This window comes from Thamnophis sirtalis, unplaced genomic scaffold (genome assembly GCF_051295495.1).
Source record: "Thamnophis sirtalis isolate CommonGarterSnake01/CBP01778 unplaced genomic scaffold, rThaSir2_p1.2 scaffold_1, whole genome shotgun sequence".
NCBI lineage: Eukaryota > Metazoa > Chordata > Lepidosauria > Squamata > Natricidae > Thamnophis > Thamnophis sirtalis.
The window spans coordinates 108,578,106-108,604,715 of NW_028261381.1; the positions used below are offsets into that span (position 1 = coordinate 108,578,106).

Sequence of the window (26,610 nt, forward strand, 5' to 3'; positions counted from 1 at the left end):
TTGCACTGCCAAAAATCCAATGACAAACCACCAACATTTAGTTGCTTAATGAGGTTTTTTTTAAAGAAAATAAGAAACACGTTAACTCTTCAATAGAGCATGTTACTTAAAGAGGTTTTCCTGCAGCAAAAAATAAAACCCCAGTACCAACCCCTATGATGACACTACAATATCATCTCACATCATCAGTGATCCTCAAATACTATTTTTTAAAAATGTGTCTGCCAACTAAAGCAATATTGCCTATTTTTGGAAAGCCAGAAAGAGGATTAGTAAAATTACAGAGCCATGCTGCCTTTCGCTATACCAGACACATGATTCCATAATTTGCCTAAACTATAGTTTATTGTATTAATCTAATTATGTATGTTCAGACAAGTCACAATTATATTCAGTCAGCCAAACACAAACCATATCAAAATATTGAAATATGTGTGCACATTAATACATCATATAATTATTTTTCCAACTGCATTATAGCTTAATGTATTATGCAAACATAACCTACAGTTTATCCAATATTTTAAGTTAGGAAACTAAGTTTTGAACTACATAAAACGCACTTTTGAGTTTTAGATCTAAGGTGTTACCAATGTACAAAATGCAGAATTGAAATCAAAACTATTATGGCTTGGGATTTTATTAATTTATATAATTGTGCATAAATATTAATCAAATATTAAAAGATATCCCAAAAACTTATTTACCTAATTGAAAGGATTATTATGTAAAGTAAAAATCTCCCCATCTAACATTTGTTTATTCTTTTTCTATGTGGTAATGAGATTTGGTTAAAATGAACTTTACTAAAATGAACTCATGCCAATTGTTACCTAGATGGTATGGTAAATTGCTAAAATACATTACCATTTGCTGAATATGTTTGCAATAGTTATATCATAAAGAATATTTTTCCCATTTAACAGTGTTTGCTTTCTGCTTTGATCACATCAACTTCCATGTTGATTTATTCTCTCCCTCCCCTCCCCCCCTCTCTCATGACTGCCATAGACATTTTTGTTGTTAATTTTCTTCTTCTTCCAATGGCTTTCCCATTGACTTTTGCTTATCAGAAGATTCCAAAGGAGATTGCATGACCTTAGGACTCTGCAACTGTCATAAATATGAAGTTGCCAAGATCTGAATTTGATCACATGGTCATGGGGATGCTGCAATAGTCATGTGTAAAAAAAGTAATTAGTCACTTTTTTCAATGCCATTGTAACTTTGAACGGTCACTAAATGAACTGTTGTATGTTGAGGACTCCCTGTACTGCACTCTTCACTTTTCAGAACAAGTGAAACCAAGTGAAGGGACATGTGAATAGTCTTTATAATGATTTTCTGGGACAACAGCAGATAAACTTAATTGGACACGACTTAACTCTTACCAAATACAGTAATACATTTTCAAAGTGTTCAGTAGAAGTTTGAGAAGTTATTCAATCTGATAACCTACAAAGGAACATGCTCTTGTCATGCTGGTCGGGAATTATGGAAATTGTAGTTAAACATATTCAGAAGGCACCAGATGTAATGAAGTCCTCAGCAATAATGCTGTCTAATAATTAGTGTGGGAATCAGATCCGGGTTCAAGAAAATATGGAAAAAATAATAATAACTTGCTCCGTAATTTTCTGGTCAAGCTAAAGCAATGGTTGTTCTCAGAGGCAGCCGAGTCTCCGCTTCAGGCATAAACAGCACTGCAATTTTTCCTTTGAACTCGGTGTTGTTTCCGAGCAAATAGGTATAGAATCAAGCAGCACCAAAAAGAGCTTCCCTTTTCGCAGCAAATTCCCACGTTTCCGGTAAATTAAAGGATGCTAACGTGCAGATTAATTAATCGCTTCAATTAACAGTTCAAGACCTATGTCAAACCATTTGGGTACCTCGCAAGAAAACCAAAAGGTAGATGCCACACAGTACCGGCTATTATTTTTTTAAGCTTTAGTGTAGCAGCAGGAGTGATTGTTTTAATTAACGTTAGAGGCCACCGTTTCAGAAAACAGAAGCCCAAACAAATCGAACTAAGCCACAATTGCCGTACAACATGGCAGCGCCCTGAAGCGCTTGTATGACAATACACTTGTACGTTCCGCTGTGAAGGGGAGCCCGGAAGTCTTGTTGTGCCAACGAAGAGGAATTTTTTTTTTTTTGCCTTTCGCTACTGAAACAGGTAACGTACACGTGAGCGCTTTTTATTGATAAAGGCACCGTCGGGGGAGGATTGGAATTATTATTAGTTTGAGGACTGTAGGCAAAATATGCTGGATGTATGATTTCTTTTTCTTTAGGTAGTCTCCCGTCTTCCGGGATTGTGATTGTAATGCAGTACTGTTTAGCAATTATTAGATCTTTTTGATTTCTGCTTGAAGCCTTTTTCTAAAGGGGCTAATAATATAAAGCTTCCAGATTCATAATGAACTTTAGTGTAGTGAAGTTTACAAGATGGAGAAACTGCTTTTTATAGAATCTCTCGCGGTGTTTCCCTGTTGATGAAAATAGGAACATTTTGTCATCCAAAGATGTTATTATTACTAGCAGTTCTCTTTGCTTTGGTTTCCTAATGTGGCTCACTCCTCAACAATGCTAGCTGGGGATAATGGAAATTGTTCAGTATTTTGGAGTCAGTGGTTGGGGGAGGATTGTCGTCACTCCCAATGAAAAATCGTCATTATGTTGTCAATCTGTATGTAAATAAATGTATTTGACTACCTTTGTAAGGGAGAGTGTTGTGAGAACTGAACACATAAAAGTAAAATTCTGCCTTTTATATACATTTTAAGGTTCCAAATAACTTATATACCAAGTCTGAAAAGTGATTGCAAAGATTACTGTGCTTTGTTTTACATTTTTAAAGTTTGACATTAAAATGGATCATCTCATGCCTCAATAATATTGTTGAAGATCAAGAAATCTTACTGATGAAGCATATTGATCACATGTCGAGTAAATTTCTAAGAATAAAAAATATTTAGAAATATAAAAAGTATGTCTTAATTGTTATAATCTGCTGCATTCAGTGATGGGGGGGGGAGACCGTATTCATTTTTTGCTCATTGAACCTGCACATAAATGGGAGCTGAAAAAAAGTTTGCAAAGTGTATTTATTACACTTGCCTTTCCTGTGAGACCATAACAAGGTACATGTAAAAGTGTTGGTAATCTCTCATTAAGGCATCGACATAGCTCACACATTGTATACAAAATTTTGTTGCACATTTCAGTCCAAGATATGAATTTAAAACAAGATTTACTGACACCTTTAGCTATGTGTCACAATTGCATCAAGTTCTGTGTCAGTCTATATTTGTGTTGGGCTGGTAATTCCCAGAATTCTTACCAGCATGGATTGAAAGGTAGTGCTGTAAATAATGTCAGAAGCTGGGGTTGTTTGCAGTATGCCAGTTTTCTTCTTTATTTTTTTTATTTATAGAGTTTTGAGAAAGCAGTTAGGTGTGGGAGAAAGCTTGATGAACGTTTCTTCTGTAATAAATCATATGCCATTTTCCTGGTATGAAGAAAAGCAATATTTTAGGGAACAGTCTGCATATTTTACTGTAGTTTTGCTACTATAAATTTTAAGTTATTCTGTTTATATGTTAGTACAGTTGAGGAATAAATCCACTGAAACTGAAAATGTGACCAGCAATAAAATATTACTGCCTATCCTATCCCTTTACAAGACTGTTCTTTTTGAGAATTTTGCCCCAATCTGTAATATTTCACATCTCATATTGAATTGCATGTTCAGTAATTTGGAGAGATCCCTCCATCAGTACACTTGGCCATCCTGCTCCCAATTCAAAATATAGAAAAAAATAAAATAAAAAGCACTGATGTTCATGAACATGATTGACAATATAATGTCTTGTTTCCTTCCAATGTGAGGACTGTTGTTTTATTTTTGTTCTTTCTTTTCTGTATTTTATTTGGCAAACAATCTAGAAGAGAATCTTTTTCTCTTATTTCACAACTTCTAAATTTGCTTAGGAATTTTTAATGAGTTTTGTCAAAAGTATTTTGGAAGTCCAGTCATATTGGAGTTGAGATTGCAGGCTACATAGCTTGATATAGCCTAATTTTATGAATTTATTCTTTATTCCATACTTCTTGTTCTTCAAAAATCAAAACAGTTCTGAACAACTTGAGAGTTTGCACACTTTCTGATAGTTTATAATAAAAGTATTACCAGTTACGATTTTATAATGGGTATTAGTTTTTCTCCCATGGATTTATAAGATACAGTTACTTGTTGATATTAAATGGATTCATTTTACCATTTATGTGTATTGACACTTATGGAGATTATGAAATTTAGTGTTATACTTGGAAACTTTCCATATTGACTCTTCAAAAAAATTGATCTTGGTACAGAGGACAAAGATGAGCTTGGAAAAACTGCAGAAACCATTAGAAAAACATATGTTTAGTCCAGGAAATGGGGAAAAATATTAGAAAGAAATCCAGACTGGCTTTGCCTTAACTTGCTGGTGTGAAAGAGAAAAGGAAGGGAAAATATAGTCAGGCTTTCAAGGTTATTACTACAGCTTATATCACTAAAATTCCTGTCATTCTTTTGGAGTCTATTTCCTGACCTGGCCAACCTCAAAGGGCTGACATCTAAGCACTGGAAAATGTTATATTAATCATACTTTGTATAATTTGTACAGAACTGAAATTAATTGCATATAATTTTCTGAATCCCAGCAGGATTTTATTTTAAGAATGGGAACTACATTGGCCTCTCTCTCTTTCCCTGGGGCTGGAGTGAATCTTAAAGAAAAGTTACAAAACATTATTTAAGATTTCACATTTATATATTCTTGATGAACACTAGTTATTTTTTAAATCATTTGCTCATATTCTCTGCCTGAAAATGTTAATCACACACTGCTTATCTATCCAACAATTTCTGAAATGCAAAGAACTCATTGGGACGATTTCTTTATGACAATATATTTATTTATATCCTGCATTTACTATTTTTATAAATAATTCAAGGTGGCAAACACACACAATGCTATTTTCCCCACAATAGCAATCATCTTCATCAGGGGTCTCAAACTCAAGGCCTTGAAGCTTGATCCGGCCCACGAGATGCTTAGATTTGGCCCACAGAGCCACCCTGGAAACAGCAAAGGACTAGCCTGCAGTGCCTTTACCAGCAAAAAAGGAGCTCGGGGGAGAGCAGTATACAGCCCTCCTGATCTGTTTTCTCTGGCAGAGGGTTGCAGGAGGCCATCACAGCTGAAAATGGAGCTCATTTTGTTTGGCAGAGTGCTTGGGCTACTACAGTCATCCCAACACGAGTGATGTCAAGCTGGCCATGCCCATTCGGCCATGCAAGGTCAAACACAACCCTGATGCGGCCCTCAATGAAATCACGTTTGACACCCCTGATCTTCATTTTCTTTATAATTTTCGTATCTTTCTTCACTATTATAAAGACTAACGCTGATGAGAGAAAGCGTAGAAAATGCTTTCAAACATTTAAAAAGGCCAAGCAAATATCCTTTGATTTAGAAAGGTGGAAAGAAAAAATCTCCAATTTAAATCTGTGTATATTGGCTTAGACTGCTGTGTTCTGAAGGAAGTAGAACCTTGTATATATGGTGGGGATTTTTTTGTCCATAATAAACAACAATTCTAGTTGTGTTGTGTCTGTGGACTACCAATGTATGTATACTAGTTCATAGGTCTGTCCTTCTGATTGGTCAAGGCCAGGGGTGGGTTCCGGCAATCACTACTGCTGGTTTGCTCATGCCGCACTGTGTGTGCTTGATGCACGCTGTGCGCGCATGCGCAGTGCAATAAAAATTGTTCTGCACATGCACAGAAGCAAAAAACAAGATGGTGCTTATAGTGCTGCTGGAAAAACCGGTTCGGGGGCGTGGCAGGCCTGGGTCACTGCCGGTTCCAGTGACCCAGGCCACCAAACCACTACTGCTTTGGCCAAACAGGGCTGAATCGGTAGAACCCACCGCTGGTCAAGGCCTCCCAAGGAGATTATATGTGATTGTATCCCTGTGGGGATAAATGTTTTCTTGAGGGACAGGTTTTTTTTTGCCACCTCTGAAAGAAGAAGTAGTCTGTCCCCACTTAAGAAGCCATTATAGATGCAATAGGTTTGGACAATTTGTGTCCAATCCCCAACCTTTCTGTTGTTGAAACAGTTATTGCAGATAGATTTTGGGACAGAATGGCAATTGGGGCCAGAATTTTGTGCTAGATAATGCAGTGGTAAAATGCAGTGCCATGGGACCACATCATTTAGTGATGGCAATCCCAGCAGTTCCTGTTCCTGTCATTAAGTAAATATTGCAGGTCATTAATTGAGGACTTCATGTGACCATGACTTGTGACTTCATGCTGGCTTCCAACAAAGTCAATGAGGAAGTGTACTTGGGAGAAAAACCTTGGGAGTCAGGGAGAAGAGACTTAGGGAATGATCAAATAAGAGAAGGTGTAGTTTGCCCTAGTTAATGGGGCTAGAGGCTCAGAAGTGACCTTTTCAAGGCTCTTGAGCTATAAAGGAGACAGTGGGAGGCTCGTACTTGCAGACTTGCAAGATTCTTTTAATGTAGCCTTACAATAAGGTAGAATTAGCTCACCTGGCTGTGTTTTGTGTCTGGTCTACCTGGTAAGGCTGACAGGAAGATGGCAGGAAATTGCAAGTCCTGGATCTGACAGTCCTTTCCTTAAGTGGCTGTATTTTTCTTCTGAATGTTTGAATCCCTCCCCTTCTCTCCCTCTCTCTCCCTCCCTCCCTCTCTCCCTCCCTCCCTCCCTCCCTCCCTCCCTCCTTCCCTCTCTCTCTCTCTCTCTCTCTCTCTCTCTCTCTCTCTCTCTCTCTCTCTCTCTCTCTCTCTCATTTTGGCAAGATATTTGTTTTCTGAAGGAAATTTTTCCTCTGTGAGCTTTTTGACATTGCATAGTAACTCTGACTGGAGCTTAATTAAGGGGCAATTTACAGCATACAGTTTCATTCTGGAGTGAAGTGACTTCTGTTTCAGATTCCTTCTAAACCATTTTTGGAAAAAAAAAGAACTTCCTGTGAAGTTAAATGGGGATTCTGTTAGACTACCTTGGCAATTTTACACCTTGAACACTTTTACTACTATTTCCAGTCAATTTGGTAACATTCATATTTCACATTGGATCCTGAGTAGCATTGATAATTAGAGCCTAAGTGGCTTCACTCTGTTCACTTTCTTCACCAACATTTCTAAGACACAATTAAATTACCTCTTTGATGTCATCTGAACACACATTTCTTCAAATTCTATGTGGCATTTGTAGCCTATCTGATGGAGATCAATTTATAAATTCATCTTTCATGTATGTATTCAGAAATGTCCCAATGTTTGAACCCACACCTATAATTTGTTAATGTTGCTTGTTTAGTTTCAATAACATAGACAAAAATGTAGAACTTATTTCAGGTGAGTGGGTTCGTCAGGCTTACTAATTTTTCTCCACAATTGTGCTTTATATTTTAATCAGTGTTATTCCATGTTGCTAGATCACTGCGTATTACCATTTTTGCAAATATGGAGTAGAAAGGAAGATGAAAACATGCCCAGACCAACAGCAGTCACTGTTACTGTGGCTACCCTATTTGGCATTGCAGCAGGAAGTCTAGCTGTCTGGAGGGTCATCCAACGTCGAAAACATAAAACCTGCCTTACACCAAGCCAAGGAGGAAATATTAAGGAATGGGAAAAGAAAAATATCTCAGAAGACATTTTTCATTCATTTTTACCTTCTCCCACAATTTGTTGGTTGGAGGAGATCCTTGAGGCAAAAGTAATAATCATTTCTGAGGCAGAAAAGTGGCATGAAGTGGAACCCATATTAACAAAAGAGTTGGAATGTTGCCCAGTCCTTGGAATTGACTGTGAGTGGGTAAGTCTTAGATTCTATTGAAAAATCTCTTTCACAAGCTAAAGAGAGAGGTTATTAACAAATTTCTTTGCACAGGCATTATAAACTAAGACTGAGGGCTGGTTAGATACCATAATCTATTTGAGCAGCTTTTGCATATTGCTTTTAGTCTTCGCCTAATGATTTATTTTTAATATACTAGTAGTTTCTGTATATTCTTCCCATAGAATTCAAGAGGTTTATATATGCTACTTATATCTGTTCAGAGCTCCTGTATAATATATTAATTATTCCTCTGACACATAGGCTATTCTCACAAGCCTTCCTTCCTTCCTTCCTTCCTTCCTTCCTTCCTTCCTTCCTTCCTTCCTTCCTTCCTTCCTTCCTTCCCTCCCTCCCTCCCTCCCTCCCTCCCTCCCTTTCTGAAAGACGGAGATAGAGTATGTTAAACAGGTAATTGCAATGGGTAAGAAAAGGAAAAAGGGGTACCAGCTGGATGGAAATGAGGCAAAAGGAAAAAATAATTGGAGATGGAAAGAGACACATGAAAAGAAAGGAGCTCTGAATAGGCTACACAAAAGGTTAAAGGCATCAAGAGATCATTTCTTTCCCAGTTACTGGCCATAGGCTAAAATCACACGCATGCGCACTGTCCTTCCGCCCAGTGGTGGGTTCCAAATTTTTTTACAACCTATTCTGTAGGTGTGGCCTGTTTTGTGGGAGTGGCTTGGTGGTCATGTGATGGGTGGCCAACTTGTAAAATGTAGTGAAACTCAGTTAACAATGCTTTTGCTTAGCAACCAAAATGTTTGCTCAGAAACTCTGGCATTTGAAGCACGCAGGTCTTAAAGCTGTCAAGTTACAAGACCCTTGCACCATTAAGACTTTAGAAAAAACCCAGAGGGATGTTCAAATTTGACAACTTTAAGACTTGTGGACTTCAACTCCCATAATTCCTCCTCCAGTCATGTTGGCTGAGGAAATCTGACATTTGAAGTGTGCAAGTCTTAAATCTGTCAAGTTACAAGACCCTTGCACCCCTAACCCTTTACAAAAAAAACCCAGGGGTGTTCAAACTTGACAGCTTTAAGACTTGTGGACTTCAACTCCCAGAATTCTTCCTTCCCTCATTCAGCTGCTATTGCCAGGTGCCACCAGAACAAGCGAGGTTTTGGGAGGGACTTTCCCTCCCCCTCCAGAGAGCCCATGCAGGGAGAGAGGAAGTGGGCTGGTTTGAATGCAGGTGAGTGGGTGGTTTAGTGGCCAGTGAGTGCCTCCTTCACTTGTTCGGGCAGGTGGAGAAAGAAAGGAGGCATGCAATAGCCAAAGGCGAACGAGCTCTCCTTTGCCCTTGGTGGCGGAAGTACTTTCTCGCGCGCCTCCTTTCTTTCTTTGCTTGCCTCCTTCACTCATCCGGGCAGGCGGAGAAAGAAAGGAGGTGCACGATAGCAGGTTTGAATGTGAGTCTCCTTTCTTTCTCTGCCTGCCTCCTTCACTCCTTTGGGCAGGCAGAGAAAGAAAGAAGGTGCTCAATAGCCGGTTTGAATGTGAGTCTCCTTTCTTTCTCCGCCTGCCTCCTTCACTCATTCGGGCAGACGGAGAAAGAAAGGAGGCGCGCGCTAAAGCACCCCCACCACCAAGGGCGAAGGGGAGCGCCCTCACCCTCGGCTATCGTGCACCTCCTTTCTTTCTCTGCCTGCCCGAACGAGTGAAGGACGCCACTAAACTGCCCGCTTGCCTGTGTTCTAACCAACTTGCATCCTCTCTCCCAGCATGGGCTCTCTGGAGGGGGAGAGAAGGTCTGCAGAGGGGGGAGCGAGTGGGGGGGGGCAGGCCAGGGGAGGGACCGTTTTGGTACGGGGCTTCCTGAGGCTCCAGTACACAAACACACGCCGGATTTCTGGCACTGGTACCCGTGTACCGGACTGGACCGCCTGAAACCGACCTCTGCTCCGCCTACTTGCTGCTTTTCTAATCTATTTTCTATTTCTGATGTAAGATGAATTCTCTCTTACTTGCTATTTTGGCGGAAAAACTCACCATCTATTAGATAAATCTAATATAATTTACCAACTGAAAAACCTATTCCATAACTGAGTTAAATAATATCTGGATTTGCAATCCTCCTTCCACAATAAAATTACCACCATCAGCCAGGATTTTCAACACAATTGGGAATTGCTAGATTGTGTTCTGAAATACATAAATCTGATATTCTTGGCTTATGTAGAGTATCACAATCTGGAGTTGAGAGTCCTTCTGAGATTCTACAAGATGAACAACTCATTATGTACATTCTACAACCAGTGGAAGGGTTTCTGGATTACATAGTGAATATTTAAGAGATTTAGGCGTCAGGATCAGCCTTGGTATTACTAAAAATACATAGAGGTATCTGTGGATTTGACATAGTCTAAGTTGCCCAGTTGCTTTTTTTGCCATCACTTTTTTCTTCTGAATTACTTCTAGGTCTCAGTGGAAGGAAAAAAGGCCAAGCCTGTTTCTCTCTTACAATTAGCTGCTTGTAATGGACTTTGCCTCCTTCTTCGTTTGCCCCAGCTGACCAGTGGGGGACAAGTTCTTCCAAAGACTTTGCTTGAAGTTCTGTCAGATGGCAAAATCCTAAAAGTTGGGGTAGGATGTTGGGAAGATGCCAGTAAGTTATTTCATGACTATAGTGTAACTGTCAAAGGGACTGTGGACCTGCGCTATCTGGCCCTAAGACATAGGTATGTATCTTTGAGAGGACAGGTGCTGGGTAACCTTGATTTAACAGACCATTTGTGTTGGAGATGTTGGCTGTTCCTAAATGACAATAGTATATCATTGGGGTCATTATTATGCAAACTATATCATTGGGGTCATTATTATGCAAATGTAACAAATTATATCATTTGTGTCATTTGACATTTGCTCAAACAATATAATTTTGTGAGAATGACTTAATCTACATAGCGGTATTATCATACAAATTATGTAAATAACAGTGAATGAGGGAAATACAATAGAATTTTTTGGTCTGGCATTTTAAAAGTCCCTCATCTACAGACACAATGGATATCTCTTTTATTATGGTAGGGTGTTCAGATGAAAATTTTGTCCATTACACCCAAAAATCTGTTGAATTGAGGTTTCACCATAATTGTGTTTCCTTATGTTCCTAACGTTTTGTTATCTGAGAAGGTTATAATTTAACATAATTTTAGGGTTTTTCATTCTCTGGAATATTAAATGCATGGAGTGTTGGCAATGTTTCATTGTTAACTGTACCTTATTTATTTTAAATTTTGAGATACAGTACATGTAGGCCCTGTTTATACAATATGTTTTACCCAACCAGTTATTCATCTAATCACATCTATCTATTCCTAGCTTTAAGGCACACAATTATACTCCTATGTCAAAAATCTTCATTTTGGGGAATAGTGTCCCTGTTGATTTTCTCCAGGAGTGTTTGGTGTCACAAGAGTCCTTTTTTCCAAAAGGATATTAGCAAGTCTTCATTATGTTACCAGCCCTTTCCACATTGGTCAGAAAAGGGAAAGAAAAGCAACTTGGCTGAAAACTAGAAATTCATATGAATTTACAGCTTTCACTCATTCTAGCTACCTTTCTTTGCTGCCTCCCTGCTTTCCTGGTCCCCTAATTGCCCACCTTAAAAACCCACTTGATCCTCCTGTTAAGTATGCTATATAAACATAAAATTTTCTCCCATTGTTAGATAAATGGTTGCAATTATGAAATGGACTCAAGAAAAAGTTAACTTGCTGTTGCTAACTTAAACATCAAAACCCCAAATTGACAGACAGACGGACGGACGGACGGACGGACGGACACACACACACACAGAGTGATGATTTGATTCCTAAGCATTTGTTTGATGGGATAATGGACATTTTTTTCCTCCTCTATGTACAACCCTGAAGTAAGACCTTCTCCACAAATGGGCTCAGCCTGAAATCTCTTGCCGAAAAGCTTCTCCAATATTCGCTTGACAAATCTCTGCACTTGTGCTGCAGCAATTGGGAAACAGAACAATTAACTCAAGAACAGGTTTGTTTTCTTTGTAAGCTTTGTAGTAGCAGCTTTCAATGAAGGTAACTCATGATTGTTAACTGGTCCTTCATTTTGGCAGTCAGATCCCTCTATTCTCCCAATGGAAGGAGTGGTAGGAGGACAGATGTTAAAACACGGGGAACCTTTGAACATAGGAAATGACTTGAAATCCTTAGGTAAAATTATTATAGCTCTTTTCTGTTTTAGGGTTGGGTGGACGAAGAATTAATTTGATGACATGGCGACTTTACTAAAAGAGGTGGTGCTTAATCAGTTGCTTTTGCTTTATTTCAGGTTTTAAACGTGCTCTCCCACTTCCATTCTTGTCCTTAATTCCTCCTCACAAAAAAAAAAAAAACATGGGCTGAAATTGGGCTCCCATTCTAGCTTGGTTTTGGTAGTGGTGGGGGAAAACAGCTACTGCTGTATCCCTGTTGCTGCCAGATTCCTCTGAAGAGATCTTGAAGAGCAAATGAGGATTGTCATGCATATATTATAGTCACATTGAACATTTTTGGGGGATGCTTCTAAGTAGAATAAAGAGGCTTTTCCTCATGATGTGCCTTCTGTGAGGGAGCACAAAAAAGTCTTCTGGTGGATTTTTTGATGCTCTTGTGGCTCAACTCTGTTCTGCCACAGTAACAAGCCAAGAAACTCAGTCTTTCCTCACATGATTAGTGTGGGGCAACATCAGTTGCTATTGAGAAAAACAACCACCAATCTCTCTCCCTTAGGAAGAAGACTGTCAGCTTCTCAAGTAGACCAGACAGGAAACAGGAAAAAGACAGATTTTGATAGATGGTTAGATCATCTGCCAGAATCTCACTAATCTGTAGACAGGCATGTGCATATGGTTCTATCTGGAAAATCTGGCAATCTGTATATTTCTATGGTGAGTTCTGTGCCAGGAAAAGAGGAAAATACTACTTCTAAACTGCAGCAGCTAAATTCAGATGTACACCATACATCTCCTGTAGTCTGGGAATGAGATAAAAGTAACATTACTCAGAATCTCTCGAAGGAGATGGGCGATCTAGAAATATGACAAATAAATAAATGTTAGGAGAGCTTTGCCTAAAAAGGTGGATAGTAAGGTAATTTTGATCTATGGTTAGCAGCACAAGAAAGAACTTTTTTATTTTACTAACTGTAAAATAAAGTGTGCAGCAGCTGCCAAAAAAGCCAACACAGTTCTAGGCTGCATAAACAGAGGGATAGAATCAAGATCACGTGAAGTGTTAATACCACTTTATAATGCCTTGGTAAGGCCACACTTGGAATACTGTATTCAGTTTTGGTCATCACGATGTAGAAAAGATGTGGAGACTCTAGAAAGAGTGCAGAGAAGAGCAACAAAGAGGATTAGGGGACTGGAGGCTAAAACATATGAAGAACGGTTGCAGGAACTGGATATGTTTAGTTTAATAAAAAGAAGGACTAGGGGAGACATGATAGCAGTGTTCAAATATCTCAGGTGTTGCCACAAAGAAGAGGGAGTCAAACTATTTTCCAAGGAACCTGAAGGTAGAACAAGAAGCAATGGGTGGAAACTAATCAAGGAGAGAAGCAACTTAGAATTGAGGAGAAATTTTCTTGACAGTTAGAACAATTAATCAGTGGAACAGCTTGCTTCCAGAAGTTGTGAATGCCCCAACACTGGAAGTTTTTAAGCAGATGTTGTATAGCCATTTGTCTGGAACGGTATAGGGTTTCCAGCCTAGGCAGGGGGTTGGACTAGAAGACCTCCAAGGTCCCTTCCAACTCTGCTATTGTATTTGTCTGTTGTTCATTCCATTTGTTGTTTGGAGCAATTCCCCTTGGGTATTTAAGGTGCTGATGAATATGTTAAGGCATACCTCTTCGTTTTCTTCCTCAGATTAATTATGCTGCCCGAGATGCACAGGTGTCAGTGGCTTTGTTCCTCCACCTGGTGAACCTTCCCTGCCCCCCTTGTGCATCAGGTGATGGACATGTTCTTCCTGCTTGGGAAAAGGTTCTGAGGAAATGTCAGGGTTTGGTGGATGTACCCTTCAAGGGAAAAAATAATAGCTTTGGTGATGATGAAAATCCAGGAAATGTGGACCAAAGCCCACAGCATAAGAAACTTCCATCCTCCCCAATCAACCAACAGGGGAAGGATCCTCGGAAGCACAAAAGGAAGCCTCTGGGTGTAGGATATTCTGCCAGGTAAATGTTCCTTGTGCAACTTTTTATCAAAATGTCCAAGAAGACACAACCCCAACCTCCAACCCCCCCCCCCCACTTTTTAGCATAGTTTTTATTGCTGGCCAATCTTTTTTATGCTTTTTAACTTTTTATATGTAATTTAATCTTGTGGTATTTTATGCCTTTTAATTTCTTGTACCTTATCCTCCTTATGCTAGTCTTTGACCTTAATAAAAGTTAATTAGAATGGATTAAATCTCTCCCCGCCCCCAGTCTTTAAACATTTTATTACATAGATGAAATATTTTGTGAAGATTCTCTATTGAAAATCCATGCCTGCAACTTGGAGATTATGCACATAGTGGTTTAGAGACTATTTTCCTCTTCTTGGCCAAATACTCAATGAATTTAGAGTTCTGTGGGACATCAGAGGATCATGATTAGAGCTCCTTGAATGTGGATGTGATAGTGAACTCTAATGGCAGTTAGTTTGTTTACTCTAGACAATTAGGCAGACCTTTGCTCTCATTGTTCAGACTCTTATCAAGTGTGAAATGTTCATCTAATCTACTGCATTGGTTCTGTGGGAATATGTATGTATGTCGGTATGTATGTAGGTATGTATATGTAGGTCTTTGGTTATTTGGGTTTTCTCCCGCGTAAAATTGGAAGTGTCTTGGCATACATGTATGTATGTATATATGTATGTATGTATGTATATGTGTATGTATATGTATACATATATATATGTACACACACACACACACACACACACACGTTGCATTTGTCCTGATAAACAAATAAAGGGAGACTAGTATAGATCTATTTCAAGCCATTTAGCTCTCATCAGCTAGCCATATCCTTACATGGAATTCGATTCCCAGTAAGGGTATGGCTAGCTGATGAGAGCTAAATAGCTTGAAATAGATCTATACTAGTCTCCCTTTATTTATTTATCAATTAGTTTAGTTAGTTTAGTTTTATTGATCTTGTATGCTGCCCACTCCCGAAGGACTCCGGGCGGCTTACAATGAAACAAGGGAAGGGGATAATACACAAAGCAACATATTAAAATACACAACAGTCACAATTTCCGAGGGGCTGGATATTTTGAAAGCCCCCCGGCCTGCTGGAGCAGCCAGGACTTAACGGCTTTGCGGAAGGCCGGGAGGGTAGTAAGGGTCCGGATCTCCACGGGGAGATCGTTCCAGAGGGCTGGAGCTGCGACAGAGAAGGCTCTCCCCCGGGGAGTTGCCAGCTGACATTGGCTGGCAGATGGAATCCGGAGAAGACCTAACCTGTGTGATCTAATCGGTCTATGGGAGGTGATCGGCAGGAGGCGGTCTCTCAGCACAATGCAACACAAATGTAACAAAGGCAAACGATAGAAAAGGGAAGCAGTATGCTCCCTCCCATATTTGGGCATACCAGGGGTTGTGACACTACATATATATCAGTGACGTGCTGTGAGGTTTATGACTGGTAAGGCACTGACACAGGGATTTCAATTTTTTTTTTGACTTGTGGACTTTAACTCCCAGAATTCCACAGCCAGGCATGCTCAATTCCGATTTAAAGCGACAACATTTGTTTTTCTCCTTTGCAAAAAAGTTTTCCTTCATTCTTTTTCTTCTCCCTCCCCCTCCTTCCTCCCTCTCTCCCTCCCTCCCCCCTCTCTCAAACAGACACACGCACACAGAGAAGTTGGATCCCTCTCTCACTAACTCACTCTCAAACAAACACAAACACAGAAGTTGGATTGGATATAATTTCCAATGGCTTGAAAGCATCTCCTCTGCCATACCCCCCCTTCCCCTGCTGCCTTCCGATCCGAGCCTTTGATTGCAGGTGGGGGCACGTTGCCTTTTCAAACTTGTAATCAGTGAAGCTGGGCTTATATACTTTTATCCAGCTGTATGTGTGTGTGTGTGTGTGTTTGAAAAGGCAACGTGGCTCTGCATGCAATCAAACTTTTTGAATTCCTCCCCCTCCCTTCAACCCACACATGTATCTTTTCCAGCTGTTTCAGAGAGGATTTCAACTCTGCTCTTGCCTGCCATCATGAAAAGAAAAAAAAATGTAAAAGGAAAAAGGCATGAGCTGAGGTCAGGCTGAGCTAGTTGCTGCCAGAGCCTCTAAAAAGCTTCTAAAAAATGCCCTCTACAGGAGGCAGGAGAACGACGTGCCTCATCTACGTCAGGAAATTTTCGGCTTTTAACCCTTGCTTAGCTCTGCTCAAGTGATCATAAAGTCAGACCAGATGAGGCACCGTGTTCTCCTGTCGCTTCCTGTAGAGGGCACTTTTTTAGAGGCTTTTTTAAACAGTTAAGCACTAAGCAGAGCCATCCATGGTGATTCGGGTCTTTTCCCGTGTAAAGCCAGCTGGGTGGCTAAAATCACCCAACTGGCTTTCATGCTTAAGGACTACGAGCTGGGTACCCTAGCTCATAGTCATTAACCTTAACCATTGCACAGCACTGGTTTTCATTGAATTATATGCATTTATTTAAAAATTCTGTGGATTTTTCTCCCTATAAAATGTGCATAGTTTTAAGCCTTTACTCGGGAGCATGTTGAGTTAAAATCAGTGGTAAATGCAATGGAAAAACAGAGAGGAGGTAGTTATTTAATGTTTTTAACAGATGCACAGGTAGTCCTTGACTTACAGCAGTTTGTTTAGCGATCGTTCAAAGTTACAGTGGCACTGAAAAAAATGACTTATGACCATTGTTCACATGACCATTGCAGCATCCCATGGTCACATGATCAGAATTCAGATGCCTGGCAACTGACTATTTATGATCCTTGCAGTGACTCAAGGTGATGTGATCACCTTTTGCCAAGCAAAGTCAATGGGGAAGCCAGTGTCAGTTAACATTCATGTTAATAATTTTAACAACTGCAGTGATTCACTTAACAAGTGTGGCAAGAAAGGTTGTCAAATGGGACAAAATTTACTTAATAAACGTTTTGCTTAGCAATGGAAATTTTGGGCTCAGTTGTGTTTGTAAGTGGAGAACTACCTGTACTCAATAAAAGGAAGTATTTATTATGACCTAAAAATCCCAGATTCTTATCTGATAGTGATTATGGCATTCTTTTGTTTACCCAGGAGATCTCCCTTGTATGATAATTGCTTCTTGCATGCTCCAGATGGGCAGCCTTTATGTACATGTGATCGCAAGAAAGCCCAGTGGTATCTGGACAAAGGCATTGGAGGTTTGTGAATCTGTTCTTTTAGAGTCAAAAGGCCTGAATACAAGTTTGAAAAGAAGTGTGCTTGCTTTTGTGATCAAGGTGTCCTAAAAAAGCCATGTTCGTAATCCAAAATCCATAATTGGATAATGCCTTTATTAATACTAAATGACGTCAAAATATGCTTCAGGCGCTTCAGGACTCTTCGTGAAGCAAGATAATAGAAAAATTAGAGGCTGAGAAAACGAGATTAGGCTAGATGGTCTAGCTACATCATTTGCAGCTTAGAGTTACAATATTTTGTGGACTATTAAGATGCACCTGGCTATAAGACACACCTAAATTGAAAGGAGGAAAACAAGAAAAAAATAGTTTTTGGCCTCTGCACCTTGTGTTTTTGCCCTCCCCCCCATTTTTGGCCTGCAGTGCTTCTGGGGGCCTGGGAGTGTGAAAACACGATGCACGGAGGGCTTGGGAGCCCAAAAATGCCCATATTCAATCTATAAGACACCCCTAAATGTTTGATGGAATCAGGATGTTCATTCCATTTGTTTCACTGAGACAGAGGCTCTTTCTACTGTTAATACCTGCCTTCTAACCATGGGACTCCTATGCTCTTCTACCTTTTTCTTTTCATTGCCTAAAATGGGATTTCTTATCTCAGTTCTGTTTGAAAAAAAATAGAGGAGAAACATGGGCAGCTGAATCATCCATAGACTTAAGGTTAAACAAAAGAGATAGGGCTACAAATTTGGAGGCTACCATGGAAAATTAGCAAATTTTATACATCATTTTATGCCTCAAAGGCTCTTATGTTGAAATTCAATTATACGTATTCATTTTTGTTTATCCATTATTTGGAGCAGGAGTGGGGAGCCCCCCCCCCCATGTTGCTGAACTAGAGCTCTTTAGTACACTAGCCTTCAGGCTAATGGTGGGGGGGGGGACTTTGACATTGCAGATCAGCGACATCTGGAGGGTCACAGTCCTTGAGAGCATCAGAGGACAGGCATTAATATTCTCTGGTTTTTTGTGATTGTTATTTCAGAATTAGTAAACATGGAGCCATTTACTGTGAGATTAAAGTTTGAGCCCTCTGGACGCCCTGAATCAACTGTGGATTATTACTTGACAGTCAAAGAAAATCTGTGTGTTGTGTGTGGCAAAAAAGAATCTTACATTCGGTGAGTTGTTCAGAAAGCTGCTCTGTCTGGCTGATCTAACTATTGAAAGGGCTTAAGCTTCCTACCCCATTATGCTGTGTTTAAGAAATAAGAATAGCATTAAATCCAATGAAGGTGTATGGATGGATGTCCTTGTAAACATATATAGATAAAGATCTTGAGTATTTCAGTGGCTGCAACATCAATTTTAATGTGCCATAAATAACCAAGATAATACAATATCAACTTTTGTACATCTGAACTTTATAAGTATTGAAGTGTCATAGGATGATGAGTAGATTGCATATCAACGAAGTTTACAAGTTCCATTCATGTTTACAAACTGCTGTGTTTTCTTCACGTATTTTGGGATGCAAGTAGTGGCATAATTATTTGTAATGGTTTGCTTTTATCATTAACTGTCTGGAATACTAGTTTTTTTTAGTGGAAAGAAGTATAAATTAAACTGATAGATGAACAATTGAGTTCTTGGTGCACCATGAGCCTGATTGTTTATTTGCAGAAATTTCATTACCCAACTAAGTAAAATCATCAGTGTAAATGAATGGGGTTTTACTGCCTATTATATACAATGTACTTGCCAGTTTTGGTGGGGGTATAGTTTTCTCTTTGATGGTTTCTTCATCAGACTATTGTTTTCTGCCTAATTATTTAATCTGGTACTTATCTAAATATGGGCTGCTGGAGGCGATGTGTTGTAGTCTTTTGGTTTCCTTCCTAGGAGTTTTGTTTCTTTCAAATGGTGTGTAAATGTGGGTTATTAATTTATTAGTATGGTTTATATGTCTGTTGGATGGCTGATTTAGTGAATTCCAAGCTTACAGAAATTCCATTTTGGGGTTTGGCTTGGTCTAAGAATAATGAACACTAAAGAAAACAATACATGAAGATAATGAACACTGTGAGAAAATTTGTTTTAACGGCTTTTACCCGTGTTTCCCTGAAAAAATATATCTTTTGAGCTCCAAAATAAGGACTAGGGCTTATTTTTTGGGGGGTGTTTTCTTTTCTATGTATGGGAGGCCCACTTCTTCTGCTTGTTCATGGCAGGGCAGGAGGCCACGTGATGCGCCAGTGCTGCTGACGCAAGGCAGGGGATGGAGCTGCCCCATATACCCTACACCTGCTTACTTCAGGGCCCCCACAGCTAGGCCACCCACGCCTCAACCCTTGGCTCGTCTTGTGGCAGTGACTCTGGCAGCCCCGTTTAGCAAAACCCCGCATGGGCGCTGACCCACTTTTGCTTGCTCACAGCTGCAGTGGAGCAGGAAGCTGAGTGACATGCCAGTGCCGTGGCTATGAGGCGAGGTGGGGGGGCATAGAGCTGCCTCATGCACCCTGCCCTACCCTGTCATGGCCCAACACCCTCGCCTTGCAGCCGTGGCACCACCACACCACTCAGCCTCCTGCTCCATTGCAGCCGAGAGTAAGCGGAAGTGGGCCACCAGCCATGTTGCTGTTGCTATGAAGCAAGTGTCAGGGTGTGGATGGCCTGGCTGCGTGGGCCCTGATGTAAACTGGTGCGGTGTGGGGCAGATCCATGCCACTGCCGCACCTCGTGGCTGCGGCACTACGACAAACCAGACGGAATGGGTGGGTAGCTGCGCAGGGTCTTAAATAGGACTTATATTAGGCGCATGTGTAAAACATGCAAGGGTTTATTTTTAGATTAGGGCTTTCCGGGAAACGGTATTAGAAGCCAAGCTGATAACGGTACTCTTCAAACAAGCATGTTCCATAGCTATCGAGTAGTCATCAAGATTCTCCTGACTCATATTAATTTTTTAAACATATTCTTCCCTGCACTAATTTTGTGCCATCTACCCTATAATAGATTATTTGTATGCTGTAAGTGTTGCACAGAACCCTACACTGTTTCACATTTACTATGTTCTGGACCTCTAACCTCCTATCTTCAGCTACATCAGTCTAGATTGCAATTATGAAGCTCAGGTGTCAATTCATACATTTGTGGCTGTGAGGAGTTATGAACTGGATACCTCAGCACAAAACAGGAATTAAAATTTGTTTCTGTAAAGGAGCAAAAGGGGACTATTAAAATTTAAATCGGAAGTGAAAGAATCCATCAAGGAAGCTTGGTAGTTTAACCCACCTTTTTTAAACCATGATTTGCTTTGTAATAGCTCACAAGTAATCATGTTTACATCTGTGCCCTCCAAAGCTTTATTTAGTAATTAATGCAAATCACTTTGCTAACGAGAAACACAGAAACAAAATAGACTATTGTAAGGTCATTTGGCAACACCAGAATAACACGCTTCTGCCATTACACTAAAGGAAAAGCAATGTATCTCCCATCTTGTTCTAGCTAAAATAACTAAGGGAGCCAGAAACGCTAAAAGCTGACAATAAAATATGCATGGTTATCAAACACAAGAAGATGAGTAGAACAGTGTTTCTTAACCTTGGCCTTTTTAAGATACGTGGATCAAATGGACAGGTTGAGAAACACTGGAGTAGAGTCTTAATTAACAAAACAGTGAAATCCTTTGAGAACTGTGAAGTGAGCCCTATTGGATTTGTTGGCACCTGAAGAGAAGATTTGGTTGACTTCATGGTAGAAGAGTGGCTGCAGGCTCACTGGCACCTATTGGTGATCCGTTCTCAACTGCTGCTGTTTCCTCAACAGAAAGAACATTGTACCTCATGAGTACCGGAAACACTTTCCCATTCAGATGAAAGACCACAATTCCCATGATGTGCTCCTTCTCTGCACCGCGTGTCATGCGCTCTCTAATTACTATGATAATCATCTCAAGCAACAACTGGCTGAAGAATTTTGTGCTCCTATTGGTTGCGAGGAGGGCGTTCGCTTGCTCGAAGATCCCACCCGCAGATTAGTCCGTTCGGCAGCTAGAGCGCTTGTGAATGCAGACAGCCTACCTGTGGCCAGGAAGGAAGAGCTGTTGCAGCTGATCAGGGATTTCTTTGCATCTGACACGGTTTCCCCAGAGATGGTGCTGGAAGCAGCTGGACTGGAAACCAGGTACAGTGTCTTAGATTAAGGGTTGATTAGATTAAGATTTAGAATAAGATACATGATTGTTGCTGCTTGTTTGCAGTGTTTTCCAGGTTTCTGCTTGCTGGACCGAATTATCCAATTTTGGAGAGTGCTACTGCTTGGGGAAATTTGTTCTAGGGTTTGTCCTTTAGTAATGAGTGGAATTCCCAAGGGAAAGTGAGAAACTTAATCTGAAGTAATGAATAGGTTCAGACCATGAAGAAGATTAAAAAAGTCATCATGCTTTCCATAAATGGCATCAAATATGTATAGCATCAGCATAAATCTTTATTACGGTCAAAGACCAGCAATACATATTACTTTTTACAATATGTTAAAAAGTACTAACATTAAGATATAATTAAAAAGTATTGACATTAAAAGTGGAAAATAGCATACATGTTCTCAAATTGTTCGGGTCAATCCCTGGTTTACCTGGGTGCAAAGCCGTTAAGTATGGGAGTAAATACAATGGTCCAGAAATTGTTAGAGATATGTCCAAATAATTGGTACAAGATAACAATTATAATTCTGTAACCATTTTTTTTTTCTTATGGACATTGCAGCAGCACAGAACTTTGCCACTGCATAAGTGGTAGCCGGGTTTGTGTCCTGGAGGAGAAAGTCTAGATAAACATTGTCTGCCCTCCCTGGCAATCTCTCTAATAAGGGGAGAATATGTGCAGAACTACAAGCTCTGTATAGCTCACAGTGTAATAGAACATGTGATTTATCTTCCACTTCTCCTTTACCACATATACAAACCCGTTCTGCTATAGGTGTTCTCTTATACCTGCCCTGGAGGAGTGCTGAAGGAAGAATGTTAAATCTGGCTCTGAAGACAGCTATTCTTTGTTTTGGGAAGATCAGGTCATTTAGATATCTTGCCGATTCCCACACACCCTGTTTGATTCTGTCCCTACTGTGGAGAGGCAACCTATTTAGTTCTTCTTGGAACTTCATGTCCTTCATATTGATTACTACTTGTTTTGCTTGGTCAAAGCCTAGAGACATTAAGAATAATGGTGAGAGCCCAAAAGAGCCCAGCTTGTGATCTATTGCCTGTTTCCAGGGGGAGGGGAAGTTGTCAGTCAACACTAGTGGGGACAGTCCCTCTGGAAGGAAATGCGTTTTAAGCCAATGAATGATCATCATCTTCCAGGCTCTTACCTGAATTTGAGGCATGCCTGTCTCAATTCTTAACTGGGCATTTGGAGTTCCGTTGGGTGCAGCTAAGATGGCTCGTGGGGAATTTGGTTTGTATGGTTTCTTTCTTTGCAAGGATTCCTTTTTGTGCCCTATATAGAATTTATGCCAATGTTTTGGCCTCAAAAGGTTTTAAGGCAGCAGGTACTAACTGACCTCTGCCTGTGTAAAAAGAAATGTTTAATTGCATGTATGTGTTGCACTTCCAAGATTCCTGGTTGCTGCGACATCTGAGAGTTCCAGAATAGAGGATGCTGTTGCTGTCCATCTTCAGCTAACATCAGATTGATTTGTCATGGCTTTCCTAGTGAGATGATGGCCTTTTGAAAATGCTCAAGTGTTTTTATTAATGATGCTTCTTTCTTTCACTATACTTCCTCACTGTAGGATCAATGTCTCTAATGTTATCCAAACTATGAAGCCCATTTTGAAGTGTTATAACTATAAATAATAAAATAAATGTAAATGTTTGGCGTCCTTCAAGCCTGTGCTTTCCCAAACACCTCCTTTGTTCATCTTTTTTCCTCAGGATTTTTAACGAGAACTATGTACCACATGGCTTGAAAGTGGTTCAGTCTTTTGCTCAAGGGGGCTTATATGCTCTCATGGGGCTGGAGAAACGTTGGCGCCAGCACTTCTTGGATGTTATGCAGCCCAAGCATCTCCCAGCACAATGGTCTGTTGATCACAATCACGACAAGCTGATCAAGAAATACGGGGAGACTCTCCAGATTGAACTTTCATGAAGATGAAATGATGAAACTGGAAAATATAGCAGAGACTTACTATTTTCCTTCCCCCTCACGTTGGGATTAACAAGATTCTACCCAGATAATTACATTGCGAAGGAAATCTCACCAGCATTGCCAGTTAAAACTATTTTAAGCTAAAAGGTGGTTTTAAGACTTTTTAATTGTTTTGAATTACAATTTGAATGTTTGTTCTATAAAGATCACCATAACCATATCTTCTTAGGAAAGGCCTCTGTACATATGTGGACCACTTCTGGCCTTTCAGATGTTGCTTATGCAGTGCAGTAGTACCACACTCACCGTTTGTCATCATTGGCCATGGACACAGAAGACCGCATGAAACATCTGGAGGCTTTCAGGTTTTCCATCTCTGTTTTATCTTGAAGGTACCATTAAGGGGGAAGAAGAGCATCAGGTATTTTTTTTTAAAAAAAGAGGATTTATTTGTGTAGCAGCAATTATATATCACTCAAAGCCCATGTTTAGCTATTGAAACTCATGTCAGACCTGTCCCAGCTTCAAGAAACATCCTCAACTTCATTTGTAGCAAAAAGGTTACATTTACTAAAGCCAAGTGATTATAGTTATGCAAAGCCAGAACTAAGAGTTTGTGTGCAAAGATTCCCTAGTTAACTTTCCCTTCTTGTGTCCCATCCCCCTGGTATCACCCCATTGGCCACCTTACTTACTGGTGATGGGAGTTGAAAGCATTGTTTCCAGTTATTCTGTTCCTTCCTTAAGTGGATGGTTCTAGTCAGTAATGATGGGGAGAGGAAAATCAGGTTGGTTGGTTGGTTAGGGAAGGGGTCCCCATCCTCGCCACGGCCCGGTACTGGTCTGTGACCAGTTGGGAACTGGGCCACTGCCAGTCCATGGAGCTGGACAGTTTGGGGACTGCTGGGTTAGGGGATGATGGAGGACTCAGAAATGGACTTTAGTACTGAGTAATATCCTTGCTCCCTGTTAGCACTTTTATAAGATAGTCAAGACTATTTTTGGAACAGATATTTAGGTGTTAGGTCTCTTAGTGTTCAACAGATTGGGTGGCTCTCTCTATTCTAAATTTACTGTTTTTGTTGGGTTTTTTTTTGTTGGTTTTGATATTTAGTCTAAATTGTCATAAGTTAGGTTGATGGGATAAAAGTGTTTGTAATAAACAAATAATGAATAAATAAGTTAATTACCAATGTTTGCATCTTTCATGTTCAGACACAGATAAATTAACATGGCAAGGGGAAACTTATAATAGGAACCCTTTGTTGGAGGCCCAATTTTCTATATGCTACTGGATTTTTTAAAAATAGAATTGCTTTTGGTTACGTAATCCCCAATTTGTTATCTGATATTAATGCCTATTCACGGTTTTAACACTCAGTCCTCTCTTGAAGTGTTGATGCTGGCAAAAAAAGAAGGAAAAGTTCAGTTGAAAATTATAATTGGATACATGAAAAATACAGAGATGCCTCTGTTCTCCACAAGCAGATATTCAGCTGCTATCAAAAGCCCTGACAGAAATGCCATGTGCAAGCAGTTGAGACAGATCATCTTGGAGGGTCATGTCAGTACTATAATGGTTTTGTGAACCATATAGCCTTTTCAAATACAAATTTAGCTCTTCAGGATCTTGAAGCTTACCGGAATTGTACTGACATCTGAACTGATGAAATGCTGTGTGAAATATTTGATTTTTCTTCTTGGCTTTGAAGAGAGAGAAAAAAACCCACAAAGAGATTATTGGAGAAAGTTACTTTGTAGTGTGGGTGCAGAAGATGGTGGGAAGGGGTATAAATCTACGATTCTCCATACTCATAATACACTGTAAGGTCTAATGTAAGTATCCTGCTGTTTAAAAATGTGCTACTACCGATTTCATTCATTAATATTTTTAAGTGTCTTAATGTTCTTTTTAAATTAAAGCTTTTAAAAACCTATACACATACTGGCTTATTTTTTCCTTTTCACTGGATCCATCACTACCCAATTTGGATGAAAAGACACTTTTCATGAGAACAGAAAGGACACTGCTACATCCACAGTTGCTCTAGGTTTTTAGGATGGATAAAACTGTTTTACACAGAAGTATATGCATGTACTACTTCATGTACCTCTTTTCAAAGCAAAGAACAACAATACAGGTTCATTCTCACTAAGATAATATTAGAAGCACAATGTTTTTTCAGTTCCTCTGCTTTTCTGAGTGTTGATTTTGGTTTACTTCCAAAATTTGGTTTAATCTCGTTACTAAGTGTCCTATCAATGAACCACTAGATGGCAGAATCCTACAATAAATGCAAGGAAAAATCCAGAGGTGAAAGGAAAAGAACATCCTTCTCTGGTCTTGGATTACAGAATAACAGAATTGGAAGGGGCCTTGGAGGTCTTCTAGTTCAACCCTCTGCTCAAGCAGAGACCCTATACTATTTCAGGCAAATGGTTGTCCAATCTCTTCTTTAAAAACCTCTGGTGATGGAGCACTCGCAACTTCTGAAGCCAAACCATTCCACTGGTTAATTGTTCTCATAGTTAGGAAAGTTCTCTTTAGTTCTAGGTTGCTTCTCTCCTTGCCTAGTTTCCATCAATTGTTTTTTTGTCTTGCCTTCTGGTCCTTTGGAAAATAAGTTGACTCCTTTTTGTGGCATCTCCCTCAGGTATTGGAACACTGCTATCATTTCTCCTCTAGTCCTTCTTTTCAGACTAGATTAGACATACCTAAGTTATTTTTTCTTTGTTTTTCATCTGCCAGGCCACACTCAATTAAGCAGACTTAATAAATATGAGATCTGGCTGCAAGATAATAAATATGAGATCTGGGTTGTGTGTGAGAAATTGCTCCAAGTATGTTGGGGGGTGGCTTTTGAGGAGTGGGCAATGCCTTTCACCCTAAATTCTATCCTCTGAAGTCAAATAGTCTTCAAACAGAAAGACTGACATTCCAATTTAATTGTTGAAAAATTTAGTTTTGGTCTTAAGGACTAGGAGTGAGAGGTGAAATGATTGTTCAGCCCAGGGACAGCAGAACATGTGAGAAAGAGATTCAGAAAAACTCTGCCTTAATTGTGTCATATTTTAAAAATGGGTACGGTACACTTGATGCTTTATTTACCATTCTAATCAAGACAAGAACTTCCCTCTCTAAGTGATG

General features: G+C 39.8%; 1 protein-coding gene across 2 annotated transcripts; it reads left to right on the plus strand.

Annotated features, from left to right (window-relative positions):
- The first annotated feature begins 2,110 nt into the window (after nucleotides 1-2,110).
- EXD2 (exonuclease 3'-5' domain containing 2) lies at nucleotides 2,111-25,399 on the plus strand. 2 transcript variants are annotated; one of them, XR_015697477.1, is made up of 10 exons: nucleotides 2,111-2,176; nucleotides 7,526-7,908; nucleotides 10,357-10,616; nucleotides 11,814-11,940; nucleotides 13,820-14,130; nucleotides 17,222-17,328; nucleotides 18,353-18,488; nucleotides 21,139-21,495; nucleotides 23,246-23,883; nucleotides 25,175-25,399. XR_015697477.1 is itself a non-coding variant. In XM_087721405.1 (9 exons), exons 2-9 carry the CDS (start codon nucleotides 7,579-7,581, stop codon nucleotides 23,460-23,462), a joined length of 1,845 nt encoding a protein of 614 aa, XP_087577531.1. In that variant the 5' UTR covers nucleotides 2,111-2,176; nucleotides 7,526-7,578; the 3' UTR covers nucleotides 23,463-25,399. The 2 variants fall into 2 exon arrangements, 1 of the variants encoding a protein (XP_087577531.1); XM_087721405.1 differs by having other exon boundaries at nucleotides 23,246-25,399.
- Nucleotides 25,400-26,610: the final 1,211 nt, after the last annotated feature.